Source organism: Dendronephthya gigantea, unplaced genomic scaffold, assembly GCF_004324835.1.
Source record: "Dendronephthya gigantea isolate DGI-Jeju-01 unplaced genomic scaffold, DenGig_1.0 000039F, whole genome shotgun sequence".
NCBI lineage: Eukaryota > Metazoa > Cnidaria > Anthozoa > Malacalcyonacea > Nephtheidae > Dendronephthya > Dendronephthya gigantea.
In genome coordinates this window covers 896,643-915,225 of record NW_021163049.1, presented here as the reverse complement: position 1 = coordinate 915,225, position 18,583 = coordinate 896,643, and the positions used below count along the sequence as shown (strand labels likewise).

Genomic DNA, 18,583 nt, shown 5'->3' with positions numbered 1-18,583 from the left:
AAGAACAGAAGAGCTTGCCATTTATGCCAATGCTCAAAGAATCGGCGCCACTATTCTCGCCACTTACACCACGTTATCAGAACGTTGTTGATCCGCAGACCGATGTAACGGAGCCCGTGGTATGAAAAAAAGTACATGAAACGAACTCAAGTGTAGGCGTCTCGCACTTTAATCCAGATGAGTTCTTTAATTTAAACAGAAACACGGACACGGAAAATCGAATTCCTAGTACTGAAAGAGTTAATACGGATAAACATACCAATGCTCATTATGTTTGTGACAGAGAACGCTTAGGAACACTGGAGCAAAACCGTAAGTACATTTCACTTGACATCGAAAGACAAATTGAAAAAATAGTTCCCTTATTGGCTTCAGTTGAAAACGAAGAAGTAATACGAACATATGCATCTCGATTGGATAAACTATTTGTGGACTTACAACAAGCCCATGTACTATATCTAAAGGAACTAAATAATGAAGGAGATATCGAACTAGCAAAAGGCTGGTATGATACGCAAGATAGAAATGTGTTTGAATTCAAGAAAAAAATTATTGAATTCCTAGCCACAGCCAAGGACAAAGATGCATTAGAAGCTCAATGTAACAAGTCCGAACGATCAAATATTTCTAATAGATCTAGTTTATCAGTGGCATCTTCAGCCTCTACAAGAGCAAGGTTAACTGCAATAAGAGCTAAGTCAGCAGCGTTAGAAGTAAAAGCTTCATTTTTGAAAAGAAAACAAGAACTTAGAATGGCAGCAGAAGAATTAGAACTTAAACAGCAAATGGCTGAAGCTAAGGTAGAAGAGCAAATTTATGAACAGGAATTAGGCACATATACGGACAATGTTGAGTTAAATGCCAATGCTATGCCCTTTGAACCTGATCATAGAAATATTGAACAACAAACTGGCCATTCAGATGCCCACCTAGCAAAGCTTGTCGCTAATGGTGATGGTTTAGATAATCAAGTGCAGAGCAACCCAATCGTTTCCACAGATCAGCTTACTCCTGTAGCTACTGCACCTAATGCAAAGGTTACATCTAGTGAGCAAAGGCCAGTGGAAATAATAACATCAACCTTAGCTCCCAAAGACGAAACACAATCAAATTTAACCCTCGACAACGATCAGAAAGCTAAAGATGCATTCGCTGACATTGACCCATTTAAAGAATTCCTCAAGATACAGAAAAGGCAGACTGAGTTGACAAATATCATGGCGACTCATCAACTGAAGAGTACCCTTCCAACCCACAAACCCCCAACATTTTATGGCGAAGCAATGGACTATCCAGCATTTATCACAGCATTTGACACTTTGGTTGAAGCCAAAGTCACTGACCCCATTGAGCGCTTATATTATCTGGAGCAGTACACTGCTGGCCAAGCAAAAAAGGTAATTAAAGGATGTTTTCAAAGCAAATCTGAGTCGTCATATGAAGAAGCGAAAGCGCTTTTGAAGAAACACTTCAGAGATTCCTTTAAGATAGCAAATTCTTACATCACAAAACTATCAAATTGGACGCAGATCAAGCCAAACGAGGGAGGAAAACTGCAAGAATTCGCCATGTTAGAACAGACGAAAGCGGCTATAAAGGGAATGGATTATATGGGTGATTTAAACACTGCTCATGTTATGCGCCAATTATGGGAAAAATTACCGCGGTATCTTTGTGGAAAGTGGTGCGAAAGAGCGAACAATATTAGAACTAACCAAGAAAGAATGCCTAGCTTTGCAGATTTTGTACAGTTTGTAACCAAACAAGCAGATTTGGCCACTGATCCTGTCTATTCAGAGGACTCTGTCTATAAGGAAATCTTACAACCTGCGAAACGAGATCGAAGACCTAGAGGATCCAATTTTGGTACACTATCAAGGGAAAGCAGTCAACAATCAAAGAGTCCCCTAACGTGTGCGATGTGCCACAAGCCGCATGATTTAGACCAATGCACAGAATTCAAGAAACAATCTTTAGAGAAGAGAAAGAATTTCCTAAAAATCAAGGGAATGTGCTATGGATGTTATGGGCAAGGTCATATCGCCAAGTTTTGCAAACGAAAGAAATCATGCCAGATATGTAAAAAGAATCACCCCACTGCCTTACATGACCCTCACTGGAAACCGCCTGATAAATCCAATAAAGAGAAGGAAACCGAGGACATGGGCAAACACGATGCAAAAAACAACTCTCCAGATAATCAAGTTAATAACTCTCATGCAACAATTTGTGACCGAAGCTGGTGACAATCCAGTTAACATGGGTATAGTATCAGTATGGTTGTATCATAGAGACAATCCGGGTAAGAAAGTAGCAGTGTATGCCCTACTCGACAATGCCAGTGGCAGCACCTTTATCAAACAAGAAACCTTGAGAAAATTGGGAGTGAAAGGAAGTGATACAAGGCTCCAATTAACGACCATGCATGGCACAAGGGAGGTGGAAACTAAAGCGGTTGAAGGCTTGGTTGCAGAACATTTTCAATATGATCATATCAGTGTCCGCTTACCCAGAACATACGAGCGACAACAAATTCCAGCAGATCGAGATGAGATTCCGCGACCAAATCAGATAGGTAAATGGTCCCATCTGAAGGAGGTGGCGGAGCGAATTCCAGCGTATATGGAGAACATCGAAGTAGCGATTCTAATTGGCCTAAACTGTCCAAGCGCACTAAGACCACGAGATGTTTTTCATGGTAATGATGAGGAACCTTACGCGGTGAAATCATTGTTAGGATGGCACATCAATGGCCCGGTGAATCAGAACACTAGCAAGTCAGTATCGTGCAACAGGATTCTCGTGAGTATGGGCAGTTTTGGCAGTCAAGCAAGAGCGTGCGTTACCATCCAGAGAGATGTCAAAGAGATTATTTCTCCTAACGCGGTGAAAGAAATGTTTGAGATAGAGTTTGCTGAACGTGAACGTGGAAAGGGTTTATCTCAAGATGACCTCAAGTTCTTAGAGAAAGCTAAAGAAGGAATACATCATTGTGAAGACATGCATTACGAGATGCCTCTGCCCTTTAAAAACGATGATGTACAGTTACCAAATAACCGACCTGCAGCCGAGCAACGCCTTCGTGGCCTAAGAAAGAAACTTCAGAATGATGAACAGTATCGTACGGACTATTTAAGTTTTATGAATGAAATTATCAAGAAAGGTTATGCACGAAAGATTGATCAAAGGGAACAACCAGTGAAAGAAGGAAGAGTGTGGTACATACCCCACCACGGTGTGTATCACCCACATAAACCAGGAAAGATCAGGGTTGTCTTTGACTGCTCGTCACGTTATCTCGGAGAATCATTGAACGACCATTTATTGCAAGGGCCAGACCTCACGAGCAAACTTATCGGAGTCCTAACCCGATTTCGACAAGAAAAGGTAGCATTTACTGCTGACATCGAACAGATGTTCTACCAAGTGAAGGTGAGAGAAGAAGATCAAGATTTCTTACGGTTCTTATGGTGGCCCAGTGGAAACCTTACCATGGAGCCAGAAGAGTACTGCATGACAGTGCATTTATTCGGGGCTGCATCCTCCCCTGATTGTGCTAATTATGCGCTTAAACGTATGGCGGACGACAATGAAGACCAACTTGGAACTAAAGCGGCAGATACCCTTCGTCGAAACTTCTATGTGGACGATAGTTTAAAATCAACACCCACGGTGGATGAAACTGTCGGCCTTGTAAAGGATGTCCAAGAAATGTGTTGTAAGGGAGGTTTTAATCTCACCAAGTTCATAAGCAATAGTGTCGAAGTAAATCAGTCAATTCCCTTGAAGGATCGAGCAAAGAATATAAAGGAACTTGAACTTGGTCAAGACAGGCTACCTATTGAACGGACACTAGGAGTGCTTTGGTGCGTAGAATCAGATAGTCTTAAATTTAGAATTGAGTTAAAGGATGTACCATGCACGAGAAGAGGAATCCGAGAAGAGGATAAGTTCCGTTTATGACCCTTTGGGCCTTATTGCGCCCGTCATCCTCGTTGGAAAACGAATATTGCAAGATGTTTGTAAAGGCTTAGATTGGGATGTACCTATTTCTTATGATCTATACTCAAGATGGGAGAAATGGAGAAATGAACTTCATTTACTCGAGCAACTAGCTGTTCCACGAAGCTTCAAACCAAGAGACTTTAGAAAGGTTGTGTCTAGGCAACTCCACAGCTTATCTGATGCATCGAAGATAGGTTATGGCCAAGCTTCGTATCTTCGCTTAACCGATGAAAATGGTCGAATACACTGCTCATTTGTTGCTGGCAAGGCAAAAGTTACACCACAGAAAACAGTGAGCATTCCTAGGCTGGAACTAGCCGCAGCAACCGTATCTGTCAGAGTGGCTGAGATGCTAAAAGATGAATTAGATTACGAGGACGTAGACAATTTCTACTGGACAGATAGCGAAGTAGTATTTGGCTTTATCAACAACGAATCCAAAAGGTTTCACGTCTATGTCGCTAATCGCGTGCAACTAATACGCGATCACACAGCTCCTGAAAAGTGGAAGCATGTTGCCACGGCAGCCAACTCAGCGGACGAAGCTTCCAGAGGTACGACAGCGAAAGCGTTTCTAGAGAAATCGAAGTGGCCCAGATTTCCTGTGGCAGACCGAAGATAATTGGCCAAAGCAACGAGTTGAGCAACGAGCGCTCGAGGAAGGCAACTCGGAAGTAAAGAAAGTCAACGCAAGGGCTTCGTCAGTGCGAGAAGTAGGTATGCTCAAAAGATTGGAACGGTTTTCTTCATGGGTATGAGCTAAACTAGCAATCACCAATTGCATAAGATACGTGCGAAAGTTGAAAGAAAGGGTTAGAAACGGAAGCAGTACGCCATCGCCAATCAGCGTGAATGACCTAAAGAACGCAGAGGTGGTAATCATCAAGTGGATGCAGCACGATGCCTATTCGGAAGAAATCGAACTGTTACAGCAAATTCAAGTAACTAATGGCCTCAAAGATCGAGAGTTTGCCAAGAAGAAGAAGGCTATGACGAAAGCAACTTGTAGCATTTACAGGCTAGACCCCTTTTTGGATCAGGATGTAATTTTAAAAGTCGGAGAAAGACTTAACCGAGCAAATCTGAGTAAGGACATTAAACATCCCATCATCCTTCCAAAGAAATGCCATCTGACGATCTTAATTATTCGATATTTTCATGCCAAGGTCCAACATAGTGGTAGAGGAATCACCCTGAATGAACTGCGCACAAATGGCTATTGGGTAGTAAACGGAAACGCAGCTGTTCGATCGGTTTTGGCTAAGTGTGTTACTTGTAGATATCTGCGCGGATCCGTAGGCGAACAAAAGATGGCAAACCTACCTGAATCACGACTGGAACCTGCTCCACCTTTCACATATTGCGCGGTCGATTATTTTGGACCATTATTAATAGGACAGGGACGCAAAGAAGTTAAACGGTACGGATCTCTCTTTATGTGTCTCGCAAGTCGGGCTGTGCATATCGAGGTGTCCGATTCGCTTGACACAGATTCGTTTTTGCAAGCCTTGAGAAGATTTATTTCGCGAAGAGGACCTGTGCAAGAAATCAGAAGTGATCAAGGAACTAACTTTGTCGGTGCGGGACAATGAACTCAAGCGGGCTTATGAAGAAATGGATGATGACAGTGTGAAAGCTGAGTTGTTAAAGAACAATATTGAGTGGAAAAGAAATCCACCTTCAGCAAGTCATTTCGGAGGGGTTTGGGAAAGACAGATAAGATCTATACGAAATATATTAGCTGCCCAAATCAAGGAACATGGTCACATGTTGAATGACGAGAAACTTAGAACCTTACTATGCGAAGCTGAGGGCATCATTAACAGCTGTCCTCTTTCCACCGAGTCTCTCAGCGACCCATTTTCCCTCAAACCACTAACACCGATGACACTCTTGACGGGAAAATCGAAGGTGGTATTACCACCCCCTGGGAAATTTCAACGTACCGACCTATACTGCAGACGGCAATGGAGACAAGTTCAACACTTAACCAACGAATTCTGGAAGAGATGGAAAAATGAATACTTACAAAGTTTGCAGCCAAGACAAAAGTGGAATAAAGAAAGACGGAATTTTGAAGTGGGCGACGTGGTGTTGGTAAAAGATAAGGATCTTGCAAGAAATCAATGGTCTATTGGTAGAGTCATGAGCACCAAGGCTGACGAACAAGGACTGGTAAGATCTGTCCACTTAAGAATGGCCAGTGGATCAACATTAGAAAGACCAATAGATAAACTCGTACTGTTATTAGAAACTGAACTAGAGTAAAAAGTATAGAGACCGGGACTCCCCGACGAGGAGCCAGGTTAATAATAACGTATTATCGGACACATATACGGTTTATATTAACATTGTTTAGAAAATGTTTTTGTAAAACATTTTGGGGAGCCATGTAAAGGCGAATGTAGCGCGCAGAGCCCGGGAGCAAGTTATGTTGCGCAGGCCTGGGCTCTAGTTTTTTTTTTTTACTGTTCGGCACATGGTTGAACCTTTTACAAGGTTCAAGGAATAAAAGTGTTTTTTTTCAACCAACGACAGTTATAGAAATCAATCCAAACGCAGAATTTGCAAATATAAATAAAATGTATAAAACAAAAACCACTTTAAGTTTTGATTATACACTACAGGGTGTCCCAAAAAAAACGAAAACTATTGAAATCAGTCATTGTTAAAATTTGAATGCCGTGTTCACGAATTTTAGCCTGTGGGGATTTAATGCACCTTATAAACTGCTAAATGCTTTGTGTTGCTAAAAAAAGGGGACATGTCATAGGTTATGGTCCTTAATATACACTTTTAAATATTGTTATCCATATTTGTAAATTGTAAATATTGTAAATAAATATAATTTTTGCGTACAGGCAAATTTTACTGCATCATATATATGCATGCATAAAAATGCATATGGCAAACATTTATACACCTGTGGGTCCCAACAGAGCTCTTAGCCATTCAAACTCTAACAATTGCATTGTTATGGGTGATTTCAATAGTTTTTGGGTTTTTTGGGACACCCTGTATAACGGACGTAGCCGGAAGTAGTTTTGTAAGTATGGAGAGGCTGGAAGGATTCTTTGCATTGTCAGTCACTCAAGGCTGGTTTTTATAAAACATAATTTGTTATGGTGCTGTGTCATAATTCACATGATGTAATTTATTGTAGTTCTGTTTCCATATGTTGGATTTTGAAAAACAACGAATTATAACTTGTGAATTACGATGAATTATGTTATATGAAAACAAACTTTAATAGCGTACCTGTGGGAAGCATCTTGTCTTTGACTCATTGTATTTCTTGTATTTAACATAGCCAAATGAACTTTCAAGGATCTTGGAATCCAGTGGCCAGTTGTTCGAAAGGCATTTAGATATTAAGGCAAAAGATGTATGTTCAGTCATTTATAACATATATATGAGACTTTTTTTTTTGGGGGGGGGCTTATCTGCCGTTTAGGCCAAACGTCTTTCAAGCAAACGGCCCCTGCTCTGGATTACTTCAAGTTCATTTAGTTTAAATACTTTACTTACTAAAGTGACTATTTTGGGTCATAAAGTTGACAATGTTTGTATCTTAACTAGGCATTTTTATATTGTATTATATATTTTTATATATTATAAATATTTATATTGTAGAGATTGGCAAATGTAGAGCCACTATGTGGATATGTTGCCCAATAAATCATTATTATTATTATTATTATTTGGGAATTTGTATACATCATGCATCCTGGCTATACTTGGTGTCATCAAATCGACCACATTGCAAAAGTAAATCATAGGACATTGACAGTCAGGGAATCCTATTGTTGGTGATTACTGAGGAATAAACTGCTTTGTTAATTTAAAAAAAAATTTTATCGCCAATTACCAACAATACACAGCTGACTTTATATTAAGAACTAGGCTTAAGGCTCATTCCAGACGTTGGCCTTGTCATGTGCCAAATCTAATGCAAATAAACATGTTGAAAAATTTAGTGCACAAGTGCATATAGTTCCCCCCCCGAATATAAAAATTTGCACATGTTTTCACATTTTGCATATGTTTTTAAACTTTTTTACTGCTAAAAATCAGTCGTTTTGCACCCCCCACCAGGTATAAATGTGCACTAGGGTTGCCAGCTAGATTACCAAATAAATGAGACATATTATAGCAGGATCATATAAACAGCCTATACTCAGGAAGGCAATTCAAACAATAAGCAATGAGATGGTTAAACTAATTAAATTTAATTATCATCTTGTTATCTGTTGTTTCAATTGGATTCGATGCGATCAAAATGCGATGTATAACCTGTAACGTTTTCAAAAGTAAAATCTATATTCTATGTATATCACTGTGCTATATTCTATATTATCACAATTATATGCTAGAACTAGGCCAACAAAACCATTTTAAACCCGCACGTTAATTAATTTGCATATTGTTTATGATTAAGTTCAGTTCAAGCCATAATACATTATGCATGCACATACCGTCACATCTTCCTTCTTCGAAATGGATTTTTTTAAAGAATATTTGAATGTACTAACTATTGTAATAAGTTTTTAACTAACGAGTTGTTTTTATTTAAAAAAAAAAGTTATGTAATATTATGCCCCTGCTATACCAGTTCCAATCACACAGGGATCATAACAACCAGCCAGTGTTCAAGTCTCATAATCCTCAAGGTATGCCGGTCTTCTAAGAAGACGTCCTCTGGAACTGTACTTTCTACTAAATTCCCCCGGACCTTGATGCTCCTGCTGTTGAACACCTGTTGGGCTTGTTACTGTCGACGACTCCTCTTTTGCCTGAGGCATAGGCTGTGAACTAGTGTTCTGTTGCACGAACTCTTCTCGAACAAATGAGTTCTAATTACCTCCCAAGGTCTTGAAGGAACAGAGTGTGCAACCATGGGTTCTTTCTGCTGCTCCTGTGAATATACCTTACAAACGGAACACTCTGAAATGTACTTGTCCCTAAATTACTTGAGTGGATTTTTTTCAAGAACTTCCGACGTAAAGCTTGCAGTATTACCAAAGGCTCACCCTTGAGTATAATGCCATCCTGTACGGTCAATTCTTCTCTAAAGGTCGAGTATTTCTGAAGTTGCAAAGGAACTTTTTTCATTGACTCAGACCATCCATCTCTTATTACTTGCTCCAACGCTAGAAGTTCTGGGTCTTCCTGAGTGACACATCAAATTCTCTGGAGTGTATCCTTTCTAATTGGCAAGTTCTGTACGACGTTAACTTGCTCAATATCAATTCAACTGGTCAAGTTTGCATCACTCATAAACACATCAGCATGTTTCCCTTCCTCCTGAGGGCTCTAAGAATCTGGAAGAAATGCTCTGTTCAGTGCATCAGCCATCACCACCATTATTGATTCTCTCTTATATGTGACTGTAAAGTCGTATTTCTGCAGCCTAAGAAGCATTTGTTGAAGTCGCTTTGGGGTGGAATGAAGACTTTTTTTAACTATTGTTTCAAGTAGCTCATTCGTTTCTCTCCTTAATTATTTCTCACAACGGTCTTGTCACCTCGGCCAGCTTTGGAGCAAATTTCTGCAAATAGTTGGCCATACCCAAAATGCGCTGTACAGCCTGCTTGTCTTTCGGTTGAGGCATTTCAGTTATCACTCTCACTTTCGCAAGGTGTTCCAAAGGTTGTAGCAAAACTACTCTCCTCATCTAAAACAACTTGCCAAAACCCATTCTTCGTATCCAATACAGTAAAACATCTGGCTTTCGACAACTGAGGTAGAATATCTTCTATAGTTGGAAGAGAATAGTGGTTCCTCTTCAGGACTTGGTTGAGATGCTTTGGATCAATACACACCCGAATACGATCATCTTTCTTTCGGGCCACCAGCAATGCCGATATCTAATTTGTTGGAACATCCACGGAAAGTAAGACGCAGAGTTCACCAATCTGTCCAGCTCCTTCTTTAACTCATCTCTTACAGCAATGGGAACTTTCTTGGTTGGCAACTGCACCAGAGTTATTTCAAAATGTAAATTGCCTTCTAACTTGCCTTTGCCAACAAATACGTCCGAAAATGCCTTTATCATATTTTCCTTCAAGATCACCTTTGACACTTCTCTGAGAATCGAGGTACTTATACCAAGAATATTTTCTTCATTAACAACTGCATCTGTTGGCTTGCTGTGGAACCCAACAAAGGTCTAGAGTCACCCTTTATCACCAAAAATTCAACACTATTTTTCTTACCATTTTTTGGATTCACCACTCTCACTCTTTTCCTTCCTAGATGCTTCTCCTCACTCTTATTATACATAACTAAAGTTGTGTCCGTACTTTTAAGACAAAGCTAAACTTCCCTGACCATAAGCTTTTACATAATCCGACTGTGAAAGTACATTAACTGATGCATCACTGTCTAACTGAAAAAGCAGCGGATAGTCATTCAACCTCAAGGTGGCAAGTCTTTCTTGCCATAGCACCGATGGCACAAACTTTCCCCTTTACTTTCAGACAGGCAATGTACTCCTCTGAGTCACTCTCGTCAACATACTTCAGAGGTTTTCTTAAGCTTTCATGAAGCTCTTGATACTTCACGTCACCATCATGCAGCAAAATGTCTTTTTCTACCACAAGTGTTACAGGTCTCACCCCATCATGCATGACATGCTAGTTTGTTCATTGCATGGTAGCTCCCACAAAATTTACATGGAGAGGATGGCTTACCTCATAGTCACGACTCTTCAATTGTACACCTCGATTCCGTCCCTGATTATCTTGTTCATTTTGTTCTCCGATGTTGTGAACTTCCTCGCTCGTCATGACTTTCAACTGTTGTGTTGTGCTTTTGTGAGATCTACAGATGTCAATACAATCCTTCAGAGTCGACTTGGATACTTGTAGAAGGCTTTTACGTACTCGATTATCTTTAATGCCAACAACAACCCGATCACGGATTAAGCTGTTTTCTAATGATCTAAAATTGCACGTTTTCGCCAACTTCATGAGAGTAGCGACATACAAATTGATAGTTTTGTTATTTTCCTGATCCCTCTTGCTAAAACAATTACATTGCAATGTTTCATTCGTCTCACCTATACAATCTCTCCCCTTATAATGTTATTTCTCTCCGTTTCGTCTTGAAAATCAAGTCCCTCGAGGACATCTAAAGCGTCAGAACCCAAACACGTCAGCAATGTTGCTATTTGCATTTGCTTTGTCAATTGTTTAAGTCTTGAAGCAATCTCATAATTTTGCCACAAACTTCTCACAGGCCCATACCAGAGCCAAAGCCTCTTTCTCGGTCTGCGAATATCTCTTTTCGGTTTCAGTAAGGCTGCGACTTGCGTAGCTTACAACTCATGGACCATCTTTCTGCGTCTGTGTCAACACTGCCCCAAATCCAACTGGAGTTGCATCAGCAACTACTTGAGTTGGTGCATCTTTGTCAAATTAACCAAGTGTTGTGGAACTTGATAACAGATTCTTTAACTCTTGAAATGATTTCTTTTGCTTTGGCCCAAAACTAAATGGTACTCCCTTCTTTGTCAGACATCTTAAGGGTTCTGATATGGTTGCCAAGTCAGGGATAAACCGACCACAATAATTAACCAGCCCCAGAAAGCTTCACACTTCTGATGCTGATTCTGGTTCTCTAGCTTCGACTACTGCTTTCACCTTTTTTTCTGTGCAGCTAATACCCTTTCCAGACAAGACTATTCCAACAAATTTCAGACGATCCATGCTAAATTGGCACTTCTCAACATTCAGTGTTAACCCAAAATCTCTCAATCTCTTGACAACATTCTCTAATCGAGTGTCATGTTCCTTTTGGTTCTGTCCGTATACAATAATGTCATCAGATATATTTACTTGCCCCTCTAATCCTGCAAGTACTCTCTGAATTTCATGCTGATATTGCTCTGATGCAGAATTGACTCCAAACAATAGTCCTTTATATCTGTATAATCCACAATGAGTGACAAACGTGGTGATATCTCTTGATTCAGGAGTTAGTTCTAACTGATGGTACCCCCATTTTAAACCAAGCTTACTAAAGACACTACTTCCATTCATGCCTTGTGTAATCTCATCAACTGTGGGAATGGGATGCCTTTCATGCATAATAGCCTCGTTCGCTCTGCGCATATCAACGCAAAGTCTTATCTCCCTGTTTTGTTTCGGAACTATTACCACTGGATTGACCCATGATGTTGGACCTTCCACTGGTTCAATAGTATCTAGATTTATAAGTTCATTAATCTTTTCTTTAACTTTGGGTCGCAAACTGAACAAAATCCTTCGAACTGGCTGGGCTACTGGTTTTACTTCTGAATATGAAGTTGTACTGTCAGACCTTTCAACTTACCAACGGCTTTAAAAACTTCTGGATATTTCGTCTGAATAATTTCTTTGACATTCTGTGGTTTTGACCTCACTGAAGCAATATCCATGCGCATCTTTAGAACTCCAAGTTTCATGGCTGTATCTTTACCAAGGAGTGACTCTCCTTTCCCAGAAATGACACAAATCTCTGCATCAGAGGTATGATGACCAACAGAAACTTTGCAATTAAATGTCCCAATTATCTCCAATGGTTTTTGTGAAGCATAGGTATAAAGTTTCTTTTCTGAACAAGTTGACGTATACACGACTCGGTTCTTTTTCAGCCATTCCCAAGTTTGCCTATCAACGATGTTAACACTGGCACCAGAGTAAATAATCATATACAATGGACATCCTCCAACTCTAACTTCAACTTTCTCTGGTTTGGTGCTTTCCACAATAAATGCATATACTAGATCATCTTCCTTCGGATTTACCACATTGACAGTTCCCTTACGCTGCGAGTGTCGATTGATGTTATGCCTTTTCTCTTCCTTGGGCTTCGTCTTACATTTTACTTCAAAGTGGTCTTTTAACCTACACTTTTGACAGACTTTTCCTCTTGCTGGACAGCTAAGATCTTTTCCGAAATGACCAGTTTTGCCGCATCTGTAACAAGTTTTATCTTGACCCATTCTCTGTTTTCTATTATGGCTATGCCAACCATCTTTTTTCCCTGTTACATTCCCTGTCACAACTTCACCACCGTCCTGTTTCACTGCCGACATGGCTGCCAACTGTGAGCTAACTTTCTCACAATTCTCAGCAATTTCTAGTGCTCGTTGTAGGGTTAGTCCTTGACCCTCCTCTAAAAGTTTCCTTTTGATATATGAACTTATACATTTGCAAAGGATCTCATCACGGATTTGATTGTCCGTTTCCTCTTCATAATCACAGTCTTTTGCAGTTCCTCTTAACCTAGTTGCAAATTGGCGGACAGTTACCCCTGGTGCCTGAGTTAATTTTCTAAAACAATGCCTAGCTAATGTTGTATCGACTTTTGGAATAAAATACTTATTCAAAGCGATAATAGCTTTATCGTAATCCTCAACATCACCTGTTTCCGGTAGGGTTGAAAATATGTCCTGGACATCTGGTCCTGCTAGATGCAACAATAAGGCACATCTTCTCTGTTAAACTGTCGCATTATCTCTTGTAATAATTAAACCTTTACCATCTGCATATAATTCGAAACCAGATAACCCCCGTTTCCATCTTAACCCAAGTGTTTCGGGGTCTCGAAAACAGTCAAACGTTTTAATACTGTTATTGTCATGTTCCTCCATATATTTCTTTTATCAATTGTTTAAAACTCTTCTACAAATATTGTTTCTCTTCGTCGCCAATGTTATATGCCGTGATGATCAGTAAATGACACGGATTCTTCTCGATAAAACGTGTAATTTTATAATATAAATACTCTCCATTTTGGCTTCGTTAACAGCCACACCGAGCTGTAGGAGCCTGGTATTTAACCTAAAGCTAACTATATCACATACACCAAATGGTATTAAATCCCATACCTCATTTGCACGTGTCATAACAATGGCAAGGCTACCATGGGACAAAACATTATGCATTATACCTTCTTAGGAAGACACCAGAATGCTGTACACATTTTTGCACTCCTTGCAGAAATACGTACCTACAATGTTGTACACACTTTGCACGTCTCTGGAAAAGCTGTACACATTTTTGCACTAGTGCATCAGAAGACACCAGAATTACTGTTGTACACATTATATTACACATGCATTATACAAATTTTATACAATTTCAATTCCTCCCAGCAAAAATTTTAATTAGAAATTTGTGCAAGGCAAACTATACTTGGTGTGAGAAAAATATTCTGGAAACAATATTGAAGAGCGGTTTGATCACATGGTTTGAGTCATCGGATATTAAACGAACAAATGGAAAACGAAGAAGGGTTAATCGCATGCCATTTTTTCAGAGGTTTTACCTATATTGATATATATCGTTCTCTATAGCAATATCACAGTTTTGAAATGATTCTGAGCACAGAAAAGCGACGCATTAAGCAGATGGGTTTGTGAAGACACAATCTTGAATACAATATCGATTTTGTGCAAAACAAGATTGTTGCACTTCTTGAAGGTCCACCATCGCCAGAAATCGCAGACATTCGCATTTTAATTTTCTTTCTATCTTGCCCCAGGCCATTAGTCATCTCATATTTCCAAATTTATAAGAAACATGTACTACTTTTTACTTTGAACAAATTTATTTCAAACATATTAAAAGAAAAAAGAAATGTGCGATGCTGGAACAAAAATATATATTATAAAGATAGCTATTAGATGGTAAGTAACATAATAATCCTGAATCATATGTTTCCTTTTACAGCTCGAAATTACACGCTACAGGCTTTTCTATTACATTGATTGATTATATTGGAAAATCACTACAAACCACAATTTTGGAAGAAGTGTTAAACCTTTGGCAATCATAGTTGAAAAAATGTGCGATATAGAAAATAAAATATAGACACCAAAGATGTCAAAACATAATTTTTTTACCTCTGGCTAAAATCCTGATGTTTCCTTTTCTTAACCAAATTTGGCCTTAAATACACCCTTGTTAAACAATATAAAAAGCTTTGCTAACGTGCGCTTTTCAAATCATTTTTTGGCCAAAAATTGGCCAAAATATTCGAGAAATACATCGTTTTAAAGCCATCGTTTTAAAGCCCATTTCTCCTAGGATGATGTCGTTCAGCGGTAATATCTTTGTCTAATATAGCGCGAAACTTTACAGAAAAAATTGAACGTTGAATTGAATATTTTAATATTAATATCATGTTGGATTGTTTATCATGGCAAGAGAGATTAAAAGCAAATTATAAATCCATCTTCAAGGGGAAACTTCCTGTTTAAGATATGTAAATGATCAAAGGTCTGGTCATTGTGTCGTACTCAAAATATCTCAAAAAGTGTCCTGAAATGGCAGGATTTAAAACTAAATATGTCAGGTATTTCATATGAAGATTTTCTGGCTCTCAGTACCTTCGACTTACATTAAACGAGGAAATGAAAGAATTGAGGAGGCTTTACAGACAATGGCATCGAAAACATACCAGCGAGGACTGCAAGGTAATTACAGAGTGAAATTTTTTTTGAGAACACCAAACAATTTCATGTATTTGCAAGTGAATTATTAAATCCAAGTAGTCTACAGGATCTGTTAGAAAAGTCTGAGAAAGAGAAAAACGACCTTAAGATGAAACTGGGGGAACATGATAAGCAGTGTGAGGAACTATTTGAAGATTTAATGAAAGAGATTAATACGGCCAAAAATTAGGAGATTAAGAAGGAAGAAGTATTGCTTGAGAGTAAGGAGTTGACTGATTACTTGGATTTTATGGAAGAGACACTGGTATGCCAGACCTGCAGTTCAGATTTACAGAATTCTGGACAAAAGGTTAGTTCTATAGGGGAACATCATAAGAGGCGTAAAGTTAAAGAGCTAAAAAACACAAGTGAGCAAGCCCTCTGGTTTATGGATTCATTTGGTCACAAATTGGATTATATCAATGTAAGGGATGCCAATGGTCATTTTAAAGAAATGGTTTACAAAGACAATGATTCTAGCCATAAAACCAGTTTCCAGCAATTACCTGAGAATGACAAAGATACCATTTGGGCCCTTTTATATGTCATGGGCAAGTATTGTGTTAGCAACTCAACATACCATGAGGTATCTATGATTGTTGATGGACTTCCACAGAGCTACCTTATCAAACAATGCAGAAAGTAATTAAATTCAATATGTTATATCACTTGAATGCCTGGAAAGAACTCTGGGGCCCAGTTAGGCTTTACAAAAGCTCCGAGAACAAATCAGAAGAAAGGTATTGCATGAAAATTTAAATTCTTTTAACTAACCGACTAAGTGCAAAGCTTAATTCCCTATTGATGAGTAAAATTGTCTGGCATTAGACAAGTAAGGCCTGTTTCAAACATCACATTTTGCATGCGTCAAATACAATTCTAATTAGATTCAACCCTAAAACAATAATCCGGCCGTCATTTCAAATCTCGCATTTCGCATGTGCTGAATTCAATCAGCGGCAGTCCGCTTGGGCGTATATCATGACGTAAATGACGTAAATAAATAAATAAAGCAATGGCGCAATATGGCGCCAAATTAAAATAAGTGTACCAAAATATTAATATTAAATAATATAATACATTGGGCAAGGCAGACATTCGAAGCAGCTTTGCACTTCTTAATAAGTCGTAGACAAAAGCTATTAAAAATATGTGCTGTGGTAGTTCTCCTTTTATCCGCACGAAATTCAGCTACAACCGCGAAGCATTCATGTCGGAGACTCCAACGAAATCAAGGTTGGTGGAATATAGTGTGGCAAACATACTCTGATGCTCGGTTTAAAAAAACCTTCAGAGTGTCAAGAGGTACATTTTCTTTTATTCTTGGGCGCATACGTACTAAATTAGAAAGGAAATCTTTAACAGAGGAGCCTGTTGAGCCAGCTTTACGACTGGCTATCTGTCTCTATTGCCTTGGCCGTGGGATATATTACTACACTATCTCAGAACTTTGTGGTCTTGGATTGTCAACAGTTGCAACAATTACCCGAGAAGTATCTGAAGCTATTGTTGAGATACTATGGGAAGACAGTGTCAACAAGCATATGCCAAACTCAGAGGAGACCTTTCGGGAAAAAATCTTGGATATGGAAGAAATGTGGCAATTTCCATGTTGTTGGGCTGCAGTTGATGGTTGCCACATCCCTATTAAGTGTCCTCCAGGTGGAATGCAAGCTTGCAAAGAGTACCATAACTTTAAGAACTTTTACTCTATTGTCCTCATGGCATTGGTTGACTCACATTATCGATTCATTTGGGGGAGCTGTGGCTACCCAGGAAACTCACACGACTCAACAGTCAACTGAGCTTTGGTCAAATATTGAGGAGGGCGATGGTCTACCCATCAATAGGAAAGAAAGTGGGCACACAAACTGTGCCTCCTCTTATTGTTGGCGATTCAGCATTCCCACTCACACCATGGCTGATGAAACCCTACACCAATGCTGTTTTATCACCCGAACAGAGATACTTAATTATCGGCTAAGTCGTGCTCGGATTGTCACAGAGGGGGCATATGGCCAGTTAAAGGGAAGATGGCGTGTGCTTCTTCGGAAATGTGAGCGACAGCAAGAATGTTCGCATATTTGCACTTGCATATATGGTACTCCACAATATTTGTATCAATCTGGGTGATACAATGCCAAAAAAGTTGGACCTCACCATTGACCCTACCACCAGTGAGAAGAGGGATAGAGAAAAAATTTGGGAAATACTGCAAATGACCAATTGTTCTAAAGTAAACAATTCATTGCCTCTGGCGGAAAAGATTAGAATGGCATTGGTTGAAAAACTTTGGCTTGAAAAAGAGACTGGATTTATTCGAACATAACTGAACGTTGTTCTTGTTTATTCTGTTAAAGGTATTTAAGGGGTTTAAAGGTATTTATTTTGCCGAAACCAAAAGTGATGCATATATATATTCCCCAACATTACCTTATGCGGGGACACTTCACATTAATTTGAACTTTGAAGTGTTTGCAACAGTAACTTTGAATTTAAAAAATTACAGTAGGAAATGCTCAAATGAGCAAAATGAATGGGAAAAGATGTTTCATTGAATATGCGCTGTTGATATGGTATCAGAGTTTAAGTGTAAGGTTACTCTTGCTAATAATTAATATACAAATATTGTTCTGGTTTGTCATAGACTGTAATTCAATATAGTCTAGATTTTCCATATGGGAACTGAATACAAATGTTTTCATCAGAGCCTTCACATATTACATGCACATTGGCTTAACTACCTCTGCTGCAAAAAAAATCTAAATGTTTGTCCAATTCTTCCTTCTGACAATAAGAAGACATCTATTATAATATTTCTTACAGTTATTTTTAGTAAAGATTGTACATTTGGAAACAAAACAGCAACAATTCTAAATCCCTATTGTACAATACTTAGCCTACTTGGTCACACTTGGTGGACTGAACCCATTTCCAGGATGATATACAAAGCTTGAGGGTTGGCCAATGGTTGGCATGTTATACATAGGACTCTCAGTACTTTGATTACTAAAATATTGCTAAGGGCTATTCCAATTTTGATGTGGTCCTCCATGGACAGAACCAAAACTCATACCTGAGATATCATGTGGTGGA

General features: G+C 39.0%; 1 protein-coding gene and 1 pseudogene across 1 annotated transcript; both read left to right on the top strand.

The window, feature by feature from the left end:
• Positions 1–2,259: 2,259 nt before the first annotated feature.
• On the top strand, positions 2,260–5,597 carry LOC114526541. Its single transcript, XM_028548149.1, has 3 exons — positions 2,260–3,950; positions 4,072–4,593; positions 4,793–5,597. Exons 1-3 carry the CDS (start codon positions 2,260–2,262, stop codon positions 5,595–5,597), a joined length of 3,018 nt encoding a protein of 1,005 aa, XP_028403950.1.
• Positions 5,598–15,406: 9,809 nt separating this feature from the next.
• LOC114526540 lies at positions 15,407–17,816 on the top strand (annotated as a pseudogene).
• Positions 17,817–18,583: the final 767 nt, after the last annotated feature.

Excerpts from the sequence above, each read along its gene's own strand:
- LOC114526541 (XM_028548149.1), top strand. The coding sequence starts at position 2,260 with ATGGGTATAGTATCAGTATGGTTGTATCATAGAGACAATCCGGGTAAG. Across the intron at positions 3,951-4,071 it reads GGAATCCGAGAAGAGGATAA|ATGGGAGAAATGGAGAAATG; the intron begins GTTCCGTTTATG and ends TCTATACTCAAG. Across the intron at positions 4,594-4,792 it reads GCGTTTCTAGAGAAATCGAA|ATACGTGCGAAAGTTGAAAG; the intron begins GTGGCCCAGATT and ends CAATTGCATAAG.